Raw genomic sequence first — 16,134 nt, 5'->3', positions numbered from 1 at the left:
GGTGCCAGGGGCAGATTGTGGGGTGTTGAGGGCATGGACCCGAATTACTTTAACCAGTACGGAGTGATGAGGTGGTTCAGAATCAGACCAAGGATGCACAGCACAGGGAAGGACGGGACCGGGGCTGCGCTCCCCGAACCAGGGGTTACTGCTCCGAGGATGCAGGAGCCAGTGCGGGACTGGACCAAGAGCGCCCAGCCCGAACCGGCGGTGCCGGGGACCGGCCGGAGATGCCGATGGCGGTGCCAAACCTGGCCGCGGGTGCCAGGGAGCGAACCGGGACCGGCCCGGAGCGCTCTGCCCGAAACACAGACGCAGGGAACCGGCCCGGGGATGCCGGGCCCCGGCCGGCCGGGAGTGCGGGGGGCGGCGGCGGCGGCCCCCGCCCCGCGCCTCCAGGGCCGGGGGCTGCACCACGTGCCGCCCGCCCCGCCCCGCCTCGGCACCGCCCCGGTGCCGCCGGCGGAGCCAGCGCGGATCGGCCCAGCATGGAGGGGACGCGGCGCGCCCTGCTCCGCCTCGCCGCTGCTTGCTGCCTGCTCTGCGCCCTGCCAGGTACTGCGGACGGCAGCCCGGGGGGTACCGCGACGCGGGGAGGTGGCTCGGGGGGGTCCCGCCAGTCTCGCCGCGGCGGGGAGCGCGCCGCCGGGAGCAGCCGTCGGGGCAGCGCCGGGCCCCGGGCTCCTCCGCCCGCCGGTGGGGCGGCGGGAAACGGGTCTGGGGATCCCTCCTCGGGGACGAGAACCTCCGGGGAGCAGCGCCCCGAAACTCGGCCCGAGTGCCCCGGCTCCGGCCGGCGCGCAGGGAGGGTGGCCCGGAGATGCCTGGCCGGGAGCCCGGCGAGCCCCACGCGAGGCCGCCCGGCCGGCCCTGCCCGTACACGGCAGCGCGGCTCCGCCGGGGGCCAGCGGGGCCGGCCCGCGATCACCTCCTCGGCGCGGCGAGGAACCGAAGGGATGCTCGGGGTGGGGAGCGGCGATCCCGGAGGGACTCTCCTACCGGACCCCATCCCTACGAGCCCGCTCTGTCCCGCCCTGCAGCTCATGGGTCCCCACAAGCAGTTGCCGAGCTCCCATCGAGGGGACCCCGGACAAAGCCCGAGCGCTGCCGCCTCCCCGCAGGCACCGGACGCTCGCCCCGCCGTGCTGCGGGAGAGCGATGTCGGTGTCCGGGATGGAGCAGGAGCCGGCCCCCGGCCCGGGCAGCGTTTCCCACGCTGTGTTTCGGCAGCATGCCATGAGCAACATGTCCCCACGTGGGCAGGCGCAGTCTGCAGCGTGGCGCTGACAGCCCCGTTCACCGGCACGGCGCCGGGCCCTGCCGCATGGCTGGGAGCGGGCCCGAGCCGGGCTGCCGGCAGCCCCACTACCAGACCCCAGCAGTAACAAGAGTCTGGGCTGGCATCTAGGGGCTTGCCCGGGGCTCGGGAAGCAAACGTGCTTCCTCTTCTTTGCGGCTGAGAAAAAACTCTTTAGCCAAACTTTGGCAGGGTGATGTAAGTAGAGACGGGGGGGGCACACAGAAACTGTGACACACAGAAACTTTGGTCTCTAATAATTAACTGTGTTGGTAAAACCCCGGTGTAGGTGCCTGCGGGGCCGAGCTCCAGCAGTGAGAGCAGTGCTCATGCACACATTCGGGTTTTGATGCTGAATGCAGTTTGGCTGGGTTTGAGCACAGGGAAACAGTTCCAAACCAGCCCCGTTTATGTGGGCAAAGCCTCGGGTAGTGCTGTGTTTGCTGTGTATGGGTGTGCTGTGATGGGGTGCAGGGACGTGAGCAGCCACTGGCAAAGGAATGACTTGCTGGCAGAGGAATGACAACTTGGGGTTTCTGTCCTCAAGAGGAGGAGGCCAGGGCTGCGCTGGCTGTGTCAGCAGCGTTTCTGCCCCTGGCACACTGGGGTACCCCCAGGGAGCCCCTTGCCCCAGCTGGCTCCTTGGAGCTGTCTCACTGCGAAGTCCAAGACACAAAACTGCTGGAACGTAACAGAATTAAGATTGTGCTGAGTTTTTCCTGGAATCTTTCACACTTAGTGTCCCAATCCCAAAGTCCCTCACAGCCACAGGAAATGGCACCTATGCAGCTGGCCTGCCCCTTGTCCTCACGGCTTTTGGATCCTGTAGCTAATCCCACCCACAGTTTAGAGAGCAAATGTTTTGTGAAAACAGATGACATGGAAGAGATGCCACCAATAAAAAATGCCCCATGGCAACCCCAACTGTTATATTGAGACACCAGAGAATCCAGCAGGACAGTGATGGAGGAAGGGAAAGAAAGGTTCACCTGGAGGTTGGCCCCAGTGCCAACAGTCCCTGGACAAACCCATCCACAATCAGGCTCATCCCAGCTCCATGAACTGGTCTCTGCCCTGCTCCTGATGCAGATCCTCTTTGTATCTTGGTCCAGCAGTCCCTGCTTCCGCTCCCCAGCCAGGTTTGCAGCGGGGCCGCAGAGGGGCTCGGGCTGCCATTCCTTCTGCTCTGCCCACCTCAGCTTCTCAATGCAGCCTTTCTTTGCTGCCTGCGGAAATCCACTTCCTCCAGTACCGTCAGCCGTACAAATAAAACCCCAAGTAACTCTGTCCTGGGTATTTTGCTGCCTCCCCTCCCGTGTCAAGCTGCCTCACAAGCAGAGGGGACGGCATGGGGCCAGGGGCGGCATGAGCACATAAAGCCCTGTCTGTCGGGGCTGCTCACACAGGCAGGCAGTGTCTGCGTCCCTGCAACAGATTTGCAATGATTTTTGTTCCCCTTTTTTGCCCAGGGCAAGGGGAGTGGATGGACAAGGGAGAATGGCCGTAAACTGAAAGAGGGGAGATTTAGATTAGATAGTAAGAAAAAGTTCTTCACTGTGAGGGTGTTGAGGCGCTGGCACAGGGTGCCCAGAGAAGCTGTGGCTGCCCCATCCCTGGCAGTGCTCAAGGCCAGGTTGGACAGGGCTTGGAGCAACCTGCTCTAGTGGGAGGTGTCCCTGCCCATGGCAGGGGTTGGAGCTGGGTGAGCTTTGAGGTCCCTTCCAACCCAAACCAGTCTGGGATTCTATGAGACCCAACCCCACCTGGCTGGGGCAGCTCCAAATCTTCTGCACCCAGAACTGAGCCACAGTTCGCTTCTCTCCTCAGGGCAGTACCTCTGTCTGTGTGGGGTCGCCCCAAACCTGCACTCCCTGCCCAGCCCCATCACGTCATGCCATCAGTCTTCAATGCCATTTCTGCATGTGCTCTTCCCCCAGCTCCAGGTGCAGAGTGCATCTTGGCTCCCTGCTGCCCTTCCATGGCCTGACTGCTTGGCTTCATTCCTCTGGGCAAAGGAGAGCCAGGAGGATCCAAAGCACAGAGGCCCCTCTCCTTCCTTCCTTTCAACCAAGACCCTCTGGGTGGGCAGACACAGTTCTTGTTGCAGGGGTTTCCCTGGGGCAGCCTTGCGGAGCCTCTGGCTGCCTTCATCCCCACCGCACTCTATGGGGCAGCTCTCATAAGGTTCAGCACTGCTCAGGTCTGGGGCCATGTCCCAAGCCCTGTAGGGCTACTCAGGGTAGGGCCACGGCATGTGCTTGCCCTGCATGACCCAAACTGCTGCTGCTCAGGGCAGGATGCATCCTCCAAGCCCCACAGCCCATGAAACCAGCTGCCTCACAGCTGGAAGGTCCTGCTCTGGGCTGAGCAGGCTTCTTGATGTTGCGACTCTCCCCCAGCTCATGCCACACTGCACTGGAGATCAGGCTTCCTGCTGACATGAGGCTGTTATTAAGGTAACTGGCTAATTAATTTTCTCCTAATGATGTGCGTGCTTCCTCCACTGCAGCTGTGACTCCTGAGGTGACCTGGGCCAGGCTGGCTGATGCCAGAGCTTCCTGCTGTTGCTGTATTATTGGGGTTACACTGCCCCAGAGAAGGGCAGGCTTCCCAGGGCTCCTGTGTCCCCAGCAGCCTCTGGGCAAAGGGGTCTTCATCACAGCTCAATCCCTCTGCCGAGGAACAAAGCAAACAGCATGGGAGCTTCCAGGGCACCTTCTTGCCAAGCAGGATGCTTCATAGCTGCATGCTGCCAGTGGAAAATAACTGGCTCGTGTGACAGTGGTGGCTGAGCAAGGCACCCTGCCCTCCCCTTTTGCCCTGCCATGGGAATCTGGGATAAGCCTTCTCACCTCTATAGTGGGGGATAAGTGATGGGGCTTCATGCAAACCTGTGGGAAAGCTGTTTCTTGCATCTCTCCCTGCCCTGGCTGCTGTGGCAGAGCCTGAGGCTGCCCCCTCCCTGACTCAGGCTCCAGCACCACTGTGTGCTCGGGGCATGTCTGTGCTGTTTATGGGTTTTTCTAGTACAGAGGATTCTGACCTTGACATTTATGGTACTGTTTCCAGGGCTGCTCATCTCTGCTCTTGAAACTCTTGTTCTGCTTTGCCATGCTGTGCCACCGTGGGCTGGTTGTCCCTGTTGAAAATGCGGTGCTAATAATATCATACAATAGTTTGGGTTGGAAGGGAACTTCAGAGGTCATCTAGTCCAAACCCCTGCGATGAGCAGGGACATCTTCAACTAGATCAGGTGCTGGGCTGTCCTTCCCCAGCACCCAACTGAGTGAGCTGTGCTCACTCAGTGCCCCATATCTAATCTGAGGCCCGTCTCGTGCTCAGCTCGTGGACACCTGCCTATCAGGCTGGAAGGAGCTTCTCAGTCAGGAGACCCGGTTTCTATTCCTGTCCCTTACCACAGCCGTGGCTTTGCAGCGTGCCTGGCCTGGCAGCTTTCCAGGAGGTGCTTGGCGCTCAGCACCGCCAGTTCACACCCCCCCCAGTTTTGCTGCCTGCGCAGCAGGGCACAGCTGAGCTCACAGAGGCCACGTGGTGAATTAAACTGCTGCCACAGGAGAGCTTCACTGTGGTCTCCAAGGAGGCTGCGAGGTCTGATCTGTCCCTGCACCAAGGCTCCTTGCAACAGACAGAGCCTGTTCAGCCTCTCTCTGCTGGGATGGGGATGGGAACAGTCCTGCCATCAGCCCTGGCAGAGAGAGCACTGGATCCTGCAGCAAATGCAGCCCGGTGACATCCTGCCTCCATCGAGGTATCCAGGTATCCAACTGGAGCTGAGTTTACAAAGCAGTTTCCCTTCATACCAGATCTGCGTCTTCAAGCCTTGCTTCGTTGCGATGAGGGTGTTTGTTCTACAGCATCCCTGGGTGCATCTGGCACCTATCTGAAGAGCTCTAGAAATCTCTTCTGCCACTTGGGGCTTTTTTATTCCAAGCTCTGAGTTAAGGAGAAGAGGTCAGGCTGAGCCGGTATCTAATCAGCAGCTAATCTGGTTCTGCTTTCACATGAAATGAAGGGCCTTGGTTTTAAATCCCACTGTATGGTTTTATTTGCATTTGTGCTCAAGCTCTTTTTCCTTGAAGAGGTTGTTTAATTACCATTGGTTGGTAACCATAAAAATGTAATAACTGGCAACAAAAGAAAATTTCTACACTTAATGGAGTGCTTTGCTAAGCAACAGGATATAATATAATTGCTTAAATACGTATAGGTTACAGTTTACGCTGTTACATTTTAAACATATTAATTTTGCATTTTACTAGGTTGTTTGCAACTTGAGCTGTTACACTTAAATGGGAATTGAATTCAGTTAGTGCACGAAAATAGCATTTTAGAAGGGCTCGGGTGCCTTTTCAATGAATCAGAGTAGCAGTTTGACGTGCGCTCTGTAGGAAGCTGCTCTAAGTGAGGTGCTGTCTGCAGACAGTGACAGCCTGTGCAGGAGGATACATCCACACCAGGGAGCCCTGCTCCCAGAGGCGCTTTCCCGAAATCCTGGGTGGGTTTTTTTCTTGTCTTTGTGCTCAGCTCTCGCCTGGGTCTCTCTGTGCCTGTTCCAGTGGTGACTGCAGCCTGCACCCCTTTGCCCTGCTCCCAGTGAAGCCCCAGCAGCCAGGCTGCTGCTGCCTTCCTTACCTTATGTGACTCTCCTACATCTCACCCTGAGGGATTTTAGAAGCCTATGGATTTGGATTTGGGTTTGTTTTGTCCCTTGGGGAGCTCAGGCTGCTGTTCCTGGCTGAGATAAGAAGGAGGGTACAGAGGATGCTGCTGAGACTGGGGCAGGAGGGGTTGTGTCAAGAGCTTGTCCGCAGGCTGGTCCAGCTGAGGCCCTGCACTGTCTCTCACTGCCTTGTTTTATTCTGAGATCAAAATGGATGGTGGGGTGGCTGCTGTGGCAGAGGATGACATCCCCACCCTGCATTCCTGCCCTGACAGAGCAGCAATGCTCTGTGCTGGTTGTACAAACCTTCCTCAGCCCCTCACTTGGCCTCAGCCCTGAAACTTGGGCAGGGAGCACAAAGCAGGAACAGCCCCCCATCCCCTGCAGAGCTGGCTTCCTTCACTCCGCTCAGCTATGGCATATTTATACCATGTCTACTCTGGAGCTGTTGGGAGCTCGGGTTGATGCGTGGAGGTCCCTTAGTGTTGGAGAGGGGCTGGAGCTGTGGGCTGATGCTCAGAGCCCTCCCTTCCCTCACGGAGAGTTTCCCACCCTTGTCCAAGGCAGGGGCTTCTTGGCTGGCTGCATCCCTCCTCCCTTGGGACTGTTCTCTTCCTTCGCCCCTCTCGTTTCCCAGACAGAGGTCACTGCAGTCAGCACTGTCTGATGGGAGCTGCCGCTCCAGATCCACCTCCCTGCCCTAGTGTGGTCTGAGACAGCTGGTTCTCACCATGCACAGCCTGAGCCTGGTGGTTAGCACAGACGCGGGGCTGCAGCCAGGGGACCTCCAGGCAGTCTGCCTTAGCAGGCACTGCAGCGTGACCGAAGCAAACCCACCCCTGGTTCCCGGAGATGCTGTTATTATCAGAGCTCTTGCTTGCAGCCGGTCCCGCTTCTTCACTTGCAGCACTCAATTGCAGCACAGCTGTAGTCGCTTTATTATGGATCCAGGAATGACTGCACCTTCACCAGCTGCCTGGGGGTGCTGCAACTGTCCGGCCTTGGAGCATCCCAGAGAAGTTGAAGCATATCCACACTAACTCCTTCCCCTTTCCACCTGAGACAAGATGGGTATGTGGTTCCCTCTTGTCTCCAGGAGCCGATGGGGGTGATGCCTTAGGCAATGCAGCCACAGCTTTCCTGGCATGTGGTGCAGGAAGCAGAGCTCCTGCAGGAAGACGCCAGAGTAACGAGCTCTGACCTGTGTCTCTCTAAGTAACTAATAAACAGCTAAAAATATCATTGCTCGGTGACTGGAGCAGCAGGGACAGTGCTGGAGATGGAGATTTTCCAACCTGTTGGGCACCAGGGATCCAGAGCAAACCACAGTGCTGGGACCCTGGAGGATCACAGCTGCTGTTGGGTTTGCTGGGTCTCATCCAGCACAGGCAGCAGCAGCAGCAGAGCTGTGCTTCCCACACAGGACTGCAGGGTTTGCATCGGACTGGATGGAAATGGGTTGCCTGTTTGAGTGATAAAACTCTGGGAAACAAAGTTGTGGCAATGATGTAGCAGATCTTAATGCAAGACACTGTGCGGGAGTGTTTTGATTTTGAAACCAAGCTGAAGTACAACTCATTAGTGCTTGCACTCCAATGCTACAAGCACCAAGTTGAGCCTATAGGGTGTTTCCTCAAGTGCTTTGCTTGGCGACTGTGTGCTGGCTTTGGATGTGCTCTTACCCTTAAGAGCTGACAGACAGATGAGATGATGATCTGTCTGTCTTTCCCCAAGTGATCATTATTTACTCACTGTCCTTTGTTGCTTTATCCATCTTAAGGCTCTTGCCTTGTTCTCTATCTTCCCACGATCACCTCTTAATGGCTTGAGTCTTTGTGTTAGCCTGGTTTGGGCTCTCCCTTTTTTCAGGCTCTCCTTTGTTTTCCCGGAGCTGGTTGCATTGTGATGAGCTGGATGACCTGCTAATGCAGGTGCCATCAACACCTGCCACGCTCAGACAGGTCGGAGGGGTTCCTGCTGCCCCAGTGGTTCCTTTTCCTGCTCCATACCTGCCAGTTTTCTGCAATCTCTTCTGCAGTTCTCTACAAAGCAGGTTTTACACACCACAGTGCTGTGTTACACCGAAGCCGGGCCAACTGCCAGCCCAAGCCTGTCTGCAATGGTCCTGCTAAGTTCCTGTGGGATGCAGGACTGGAGCAGCCTGTCCACCCCGGCACCACTTCCTCAGTGGTCATGGACACTGGGCAGTTCTGCAGGAAGGAGATGTGGCTACATAAGGATACAAGAATTTAGGGGAATACAACTCCCTCTAGCTCTCCCTGTTGCAGACAGCAGGGAGCTGTGTGTACAGCCCATATTCACAGGGGAGGGGAGCTGCTTGTGCCCACAAACCCTCCTGCCCCACAGCACCTCCTGGCAGGGATGCCAGCTCCTGACACTGATGTGGCTGTTTCAGAGCTGCTTGGGTCTTTGTACGAGACAGCTCTTCCCAGATCTTTCCTCTGCGTGACCCCAGGCACAGCTTGCCACCCCGCAGGAGCTGTCCTGGGCACAAGCCAGCTATTCAAAGCAGCACGTAGCCAGGCTCGCCACTGGCCAGGCACCTGGCCACCACCTTTCCTGTTTACCCCACGGTGACAGCGCAGCTCTGTGTGCGTCTTGCTGCATAGCAGCAGGTAGTTGGGTGTTTACAGAGCGAGCATCTGCTAGTGCCCAGCCAGGATCTGTCAGCATTCCCCCCAGTACAGGCTCTGGAACTGCTGGGATCTCACCCAACAGGCAGCATGCTTGGTTTCGGGCTGGACATTCTCACATGAAGGGCTGTGTGGTTTGGTGCCTGATCCTGGGAAACGCAGTGCTTGCATTTTTCCCTTCTAGGTGTTACTGGTGTACTGTGTACCTTAGATCCATTTTAGATTAGACATTAGGAAGAAATCCTTTAATGTGAGGGTGCTGAGGCGCTGGCACAGGGTTCCCAGAGAAGCTGTGGCTGCCCCATCCCTGGCAGTGTTCAAGGCCAGGTTGGACAGGGCTTGGAGCAACCTGCTCTAGTGGAAGATGTCGCTGCCCATGGCAGGGGTTTGGAGCTGGATGAGCTTTAAGGTCTCTTCCAGCCCAAACCATTCTGTGATTTCAGAGAGCAGTTTGCTTTGTTTAGAGGCACATTCTGGCTATAGACAGCTGGATCCAGGCAAAGCCAAAGGGAGCATCACTTATACCTTCAGTCCTCATGTTCAAGTTGCTGCAGCTGGGGCTCTCCTTGAAAGCTTTTCTGTGAATGTGTGGAGCAGGGTTGTGCTGCCTGCTCGTGCATCCCCCATGGAGCCCTCCTGGGACTGGGGCCCCGGGCTGGGGAAGCACAGCTCTGTGCGGCTGCTGTTAGGTTTTGAATTCTCCAGCTGGTCAGGGTACTGCAAAGGTCTCTTGAGAGAGATGCATTGTGTCTTTTTTTAGGGCCTGTTAAGTGCTGTAGCTGGAGAAGAGCTCTGATAACTGTGTCTGTTCTGAAGAGCTTTTAAAAACTCCTGAGTTTTCCCCAAAGCTTTGGTATGAGAGTAGGCTGCTTTGTTGGTGGATAAATGCTTCCTGGTTACAGCATCTGCCTCAGATGCTTCTCCGCTGTGGAGAGCGGGCATGAAGGTGGATTTTCTTCAGTACCTGTGTTTTTTCCTGCAGTTGGCTCCTCATGTCTCTGTGGCTTGGTTAGAAACTTGAACAGAAATCATCAAAATATTGACCATGCAATGTTTTTAAATTGTCTGGAGAGTCCATCCTGCTGGTGCTCCATTTCTGTTTTCTTCCTGTTTACACCCTGAGAAACCCTCACAGGACCTGTGGTTATGAATGGGCAGTGTAAGAGCTTTGTGCTGTTCCTTCTCCCTCATGCTGTCACACTGTCTAGCAGCTTAGGATCCGGGGGAATTCTTGCTTGCTGCAGGCTCCTTCTAAGGAAGCTGGCCTTTTTGGTGTAGTGGGAGGCTGAGTAACCCCCATTTCTATGACAACAGTTGCGCTTTATGGTGGTGATGTGTTCATAAATAGCTCATGAAGGTGGCTCCGAAAGCACCCCACCAGCCCTGCTAGCTGTAGTACTCTTGCTACCCATTTCACCTTTCCCTCTAGCAGCAAGCCCACACTACTACTAAGATGCCTAGAATATATGCTTTACCCTTGCCAGCACAGACTTTTTAAATGCTTTTCTACACTCTGTCAGTCCAGGGGAGCTGCCACTTCTTCCTCACTTGTATTTTTTCCTGTACACTGCTGACTCCCAACGAACCAAGACTTACCCAAGGTTCTCACACAATCAGGTCTCAGGTGGTACTTTTAAAAACCCAAATCCCCTAAAGGGTTTAAAAGGTGCTCAAGGATAGAACAGAAGAGGAGCACAGTGGGGAGGAGGTCCCCACCTTACAGAGGAGGGACAGAAGAGCTGTACCCTTCTTCAAGTGTGAACCTGGAATTAAAGGGATGGAGAGGGTCAGTTCCTGGCCTTCACCTCTGTTTTTCCTCTCAGTGTGGGATGTCTGACAAACTTCTCATCATTTCTTTACTCTGTTCCATAGGAGAGAGTCAGAAGACAGCAGAGATGACACCACCTTTTCTTAGCACAGCGCCAACCTCGCATCAGCCAAGGGAAGCCTCTGCCTTCAGTGCAGTGACTGCTGCCGTTCCCGAGACAAGCCTGGAGAAAAACTTGACTGCTGCCACACTCAATGCCACTGGAGCCCATGCCACAGAGATGGAGGATGCCTCCCTCCCTACCACCCCCATGGTAGGCACCAAGGCAGAGACACTGCAGGCTTCCACCACTGCCAGCACTGGGGACGTCACCGTTACACAGCATGAGCACCACAACATGATCTTGTCAGTCAACAGCAGCACTGAAATCCTCTCTCCTATCCCAACTGCCAGCAGTCTGGAGGAAAACCAACCCCACCATGAGGTCGCTGAGTCTTTCAACACAACTGAAGAAATGGAGGAGGCCAGTAGTGCAACCCCCACGCCTCCCCTGAGCAGTGTGACAGGTGAGGTTTTGCCTTTTCTGCCTGTGCAGAAAATCCTGCCCCAAGGATGCGCAACCTGGAAACTCCTGTGAACTCTCAAGGCCAGTTCAGTGGGACTGACTTGCAGAGCTGCTGTTAATTCAGCATCCACTTTGCAAACCTCGTTAGTTTATGGTATTAAGTGTGCTGGCTGCTTTCCGATGAGGACATTGATTGTGTGCAGGGATGTCCTTTATAGATCTCATCCAAAACAATGTGCTTCAGTGGGGCTGCACAGCTGGGCTCGTCCAACACCAGAGCCGGGGGTTCAATAGGAGCTTTTTCTGCTGCAAGCAGAATGGGGTAGCACACGCTCCTTTAAACAAAGCATGGAGAAGGGCAGGCACAAGCATCAGCCCATCCATCTCTGGGCAACCATGGGAACCCCTACCCTACCTCCAGATCCCTCCTAGGCAGCGTGAGGACTGGCTGTAGGTCTGTGATCCCAGCCTCACCTACCTTGGGGCCTGCTAGGCTGTCACACACCCCTGATGGAAAGCAGCTATTGACTGACCATTGATGTGTGTGGTGGTCATGCACAACCACATCCTTCACCCTGGCTGCTGTCACGAGGTCGTTCTGTTCTGTGATGCACAGACACATCATCACAGGGATGATGCTACTCAGTCCCTGGGCAGCCCCTTCTGTGGTCCCTGTAAGGAGGGATGAGAGATCTTTCCCAGTGTCTTGCTCAGGGGTGACCCTCACCTCTGTGCAGAGCTGTTTGAGGCTACTCTGCTTGTCCTTTGTCCCCAGGAAGACGGGACTTGTGGGCCCAGCTGAGGTTAGCTGACATTGCACATTGGCACATATGAAAAACAAGAGGACTTTCCAGGCACTGGGGCTGTGCTATAAAACCTGTTTGTTTTCTGAAGGGTTGTCAGTAAGGTGCTATTCCTGTAGTCCCAGCAGTCTTCCTTACAGCCCTGTTTACATCTTGTCAAAGAACAGTGCACTTCCACTTTATCCTTGGAAATAATGCTTGGTTCTATTTTGCAGCAACAAGTAACAGCTCTCAGCCTTTTGCTGGGCAGACCGTGGGACCCACAGCAGCAACGTCTGAAACCAGGCCAGGAACAAGCCCTGTGGGTGCCACAGAGGAGAGCACCACAGAGCCCAGAACCTCCTCTGCTCCCATCTCAACCACAGGGAGCATGTCCTCTGTTACTGCCTCCCGTACTGTGACAGCGAGACCCCTTGTGACCAGCTCCACGTATGCTAGCACAGCTGCCACCCCCACCAGCACACCTACACTGGAGCAGGCATTAGAGCCCATGCATGAGAAAGCTTCTGTATTGGATGTTGGTGATGATGAAAACCCAGGTAAATGCTTTGCGTTTGTTCCTGCTCTTACAAAGAGTTTGGGCTACCTCAAAAATTGCCTCTCAGTTGTACTGAGCAGAACCAGCAAAGACAAGGCTTTGCTACTCCAGCCTTGAAGGTTCTCCTTTGGCCTCATTCCCTTGATATCCTTGCAGAGCTACCCAGTTCCCCTTTGGCTGATACAACGAAGGCTGATCCCTTGGTGATCACCGTGATCTCTGTCTTCATTGTCATGGTGGGCATCCTAGGCCTAGTGGGCTTCCTGAGATACCGCCAGCACAACAGCCGCATGGAGTTCCGGCGCCTGCAGGACCTGCCCATGGTGAGTAATGCCTTCAGCCCAGCCTGACATGGTCTGGCTTGCTACTGGCTGCTCTGCAGTTCCCCTTCTACCACATTAGTAATGCCTTGGGTATTTGCAGCAGCATGAATGCTGATCACAACTCCTGTTCCCTCTTAGGTCCCTCTCCTTCAATCCAGGGTTTGAATCAAGACAGCAAGTCTCAAGGTTGGCCACTAAAGAAGCTCTCTGCCTTTCCCTCACTCTGCAGGGGAATGCTAAGAGGTTAAATAGAGAGAGGAAGGGGAGCTCCATCCCAGCTTTCCCTGAAATGACACCTTCCTAGCTGCTCCTCCTGTATTTTTGATATATTTGCTTTGTGACTTTAACAAAGCAGATTCCGTGCTCTGCTCCAGCAAGGTTGTCTGTCTGTCTGTCTGTGTTTGAGCTTTTGGGGATATAAAAACATACGAGGGTTTGAGAGGCTGGATTAGCTCTGGGGAAAATGCAACTAATTCACTGTGCTTTCTGGGACAGAGGAATACCAAAGGGAACTTCTGCAGCTAGCAAGCAAGCTGATGCTGTTTCAAGCTGAGTGGAGTTTTCCACAGCCAGGGTTTTCCACATGCCTGCAGCAGGCAGGCTCTTCCTGAATGCACCTCTTCTCTCCAAAAGCTGCAGCAGGAGGAGAGAGTGACAGCCCACGGAATTGCACAGGGACAGCATTTGGAAGGATTGCTGGGCAGATGACCACACTGTGACAGTGTGGATGAGAAGGCTGTACTGCCTGCACAGCAGTCTTCCAGGCTGGGACTGTGTGCCACCATGCGGACTTTTCATTAAAGCACGCTCTTCTCTGCTTCTAGGATGACATGATGGAGGACACCCCTCTCTCACTCTACAGCTACTAGGCAACCAGGCTGTCCTCTGCCTGGCCGGCTGAACTTCCCAGAGGAGAAGGCCTTGAGGACTTCTTGAGGTCCCAGACGATCTGCTGAGGAATGAGGGGCTGTGATTTGCACACAACTGAAAGATCCTTTTCAGATGGCTTTTGGTTTTAGACATTTTCAGTAGTTCAATGTTGAAGTTTTTTACGCTGAGAAACAGAGCCCAAGTCTGGCCCTTTCCTCCGGGCTCTCCTTGAAACCATGCCCTGAAGAGGTGCCTCCTCCTTTTAGTGTGGTGACCAATTAGCCAAGACAACCTTTGCCATCATGTTCCACATGGAGCTCTCCTGTCTATCTTGGTGGCTGCTGCTTTCAAAGGAGGTGGGCAAGTGATCCACACAAGAGCTCTTAACACTGGTGATGTCAGCACAGTGCTAGCAAAGGAGACCGCTGTTTTCTGAGGGAGCCAACAATGTGGAAAACAGTTGTCTTGAGTTCCTTTTTGTTCTGTATTTTTAAGGTTTTTTGGTTTGGGTTTTTTTCTTGCACTTTTTTTGTTCCTGTTTCAGCTTTAGTCCCAGGATTGGCACAGCCCATCCTGAAACACCTACCAGGAGGATGACAGACTGCTCTGCTTCCTTCCTACATGCATACCTTTTCTTTTTAACCAGGGAAAACAGTTTTGTGGCCACTGGAGAAGTGCCCTTGCTACTTGATGTTGCTTTGAAGTTGCTGGGATGAAAATGAACATAATTTTAGCTTAACAGGGCCTGATAGGAGTCAGTCTGTTGCAATTAGACACACTAATTTGGTCTCACCAAAATTAGGAAACTGTGTCTCCCATACTTGATGCCTTCAGCATATGTGTAAACTCTTTGCCCAGGCTCAGTGAATGCTTTAGTCTATTTCTCTGCCTGGATTGACACTTGCCTTTCCTCAGGTACCTCCCATTTTGCTGCTAGCATCTGGTTGCTGAAAGTTGTTGTACAAAACTAGTACTGCACTCTGCCTCCTCTGCTATGCAAGGTCAGAGCTCCTTTACCTTCTAATGTTGGTCTTTGTGCCAGTTGGCATCTCATCATAAGGACAGATCTTGGATGTAGGTGCCTTCCTCCCCTTCCCTTTCTAGGTGTTAGGCTGGTTAGATTCTGCACTTTTGCCTCAAAGTATCACTGCTGTAGACTGCATCCAAGGCTCCTGAGTACCCTCAAGGAATGGACCAGAGTCTCTGTAAGTCTGAGGATCTTTGGTGCCCTTGCCTCAGAAAGACCATAGTGTGCTTGACATGGAATTGTTCATGTAATTAACACTTGCTCCTATTTTCTAATTCACATTTGACTGCAGGTAAAGAGAAACACATACCTTCTCTAGAGTGTTTGATTTGTGACTAAACCAGTTGCTCCCTCAGGATACAGAAAGGGCTAGACAGAGGTTGTCTACCACATTGCTCTTACAAGCCTCAGTCTATCCTCTCCTTTCAGTAGCAACACTCACTGACCCCACAAAGGACAAGATACCAGCCCTTACTAGCAAAACTACCTTTTCTTCCCAGTGTTGTCATTACTTGTCTTAGCAGGGAAAGGGGAATTTTCCAGTCAGCAGGTCTTAAATTATCTGCAAAGCCCAGCGATGGAGCAGAACTGATCTGGGTCAAATAGGTGAACTGGATAAGGCAGTGGTTCCTCCTTCCTGTGCTACTACTGCCTGAAGTGGCTGACAAAAGGCTGCAGTGCAGTTTGGGTTCTGCTGTTGGCTTTGGCCTTGCATCTGTTTATTGTAAGGATGCCCAGTAAAATAGGGAAGAGGGTTGGTTCTCTCCTACTATTACTGCATGAAAACTAAAGGGCAATTGTCACAACTCCAAAGTTTTTGTATCAAGCATTGTCTGCGCAGAGCAATCTCCCTAGCTACAGACTTGTTTCCCCTGCTGGAGGGCAGGGTGCTACTGGTTTTTGGCACAAAGAGAGGCAAGTTACTGGTGGAAAATAGAACTCCATCCTGGCTGGAACTGGTGCAGGCTGGCAGAGCTGGGAAGTGTCTCTGCACACAATGGAAGGGGCAGGGGTTGGTTGTTCTGGTTTCCCATGCATCACTGTCCAGGGGAAAGGGGTGAGGAAGAAAACTTACCCAACACCAAAGTGCAACTTTCTTTGTAAAATATGTTAATAGTGGATTTTTTTTTTCTGCAATAAAGTTACAAATGCCAAAGGTGTCCTGGTTCTCATATTTTCATTGCAAACATCTAACTGAAAAGTGTTTGTAGATCACAATGAATCCTGTGATAGATAAACAGCAGTAGCTTGGAGTAGTAGACTCACAGACCTGATACTGATGAAAATGCCAGACAGCTACAAATCAGAGCTCTAAGGGTTCAGAAGGACACCACCCCCTGCTTGTGTTGCTTCTTGTCAGGGTCATTCCCTGTCTGGGTTGAATGAGATTAATTTCTATGTGGTCAAATCAGTTTAATTCTCTTTCAGAGAGCCACACTAGACCAAATAATCTAACAAAGACCTTTAGACTCTGTTCCTTTGCCTCTGATTGAAGATACCCTTATTCTCATCTGTTGTCAACTGTAAACCCAAACTCTATTTACAGAAATATCCTGAAAACCAGCCTAATCCAAACCTTAGCATCATCTGTCATGCTTCTTTCTATAG

General features: G+C 53.6%; 1 protein-coding gene across 2 annotated transcripts; it reads left to right on the top strand.

Moving 5' to 3' along the window:
- Positions 1–447: 447 nt before the first annotated feature.
- On the top strand, positions 448–15,682 carry LOC136011546 (uncharacterized). Of its 2 annotated transcripts, XM_065673480.1 has the most exons (6): positions 448–555; positions 10,505–10,966; positions 11,984–12,307; positions 12,463–12,629; positions 12,768–12,815; positions 13,454–15,682. In XM_065673480.1, the coding sequence occupies exons 1-5, from the start codon at positions 489–491 to the stop codon at positions 12,792–12,794; spliced, it is 1,047 nt and encodes a 348-aa protein (XP_065529552.1). In that variant the 5' UTR covers positions 448–488; the 3' UTR covers positions 12,795–12,815; positions 13,454–15,682. The 2 variants fall into 2 exon arrangements, with proteins under 2 accessions (XP_065529552.1, XP_065529551.1); XM_065673479.1 differs by lacking the exon at positions 12,768–12,815.
- Positions 15,683–16,134: the final 452 nt, after the last annotated feature.

Source organism: Lathamus discolor, chromosome 3 (assembly GCF_037157495.1).
Source record: "Lathamus discolor isolate bLatDis1 chromosome 3, bLatDis1.hap1, whole genome shotgun sequence".
NCBI lineage: Eukaryota > Metazoa > Chordata > Aves > Psittaciformes > Psittacidae > Lathamus > Lathamus discolor.
This window is presented reverse-complemented; position numbering and strand designations above follow the sequence as displayed.

Bases quoted from the DNA above. Each gene is read 5' to 3' on its own strand.
- LOC136011546 (XM_065673479.1), top strand. From the start codon at position 489: ATGGAGGGGACGCGGCGCGCCCTGCTCCGCCTCGCCGCTGCTTGCTGC. The intron at 556-10,504 runs GTACTGCGGACG...TCTGTTCCATAG, and splicing joins CCTGCTCTGCGCCCTGCCAG to GAGAGAGTCAGAAGACAGCA. The intron at 12,630-13,453 runs GTGAGTAATGCC...CTCTGCTTCTAG, and splicing joins GCCTGCAGGACCTGCCCATG to GATGACATGATGGAGGACAC.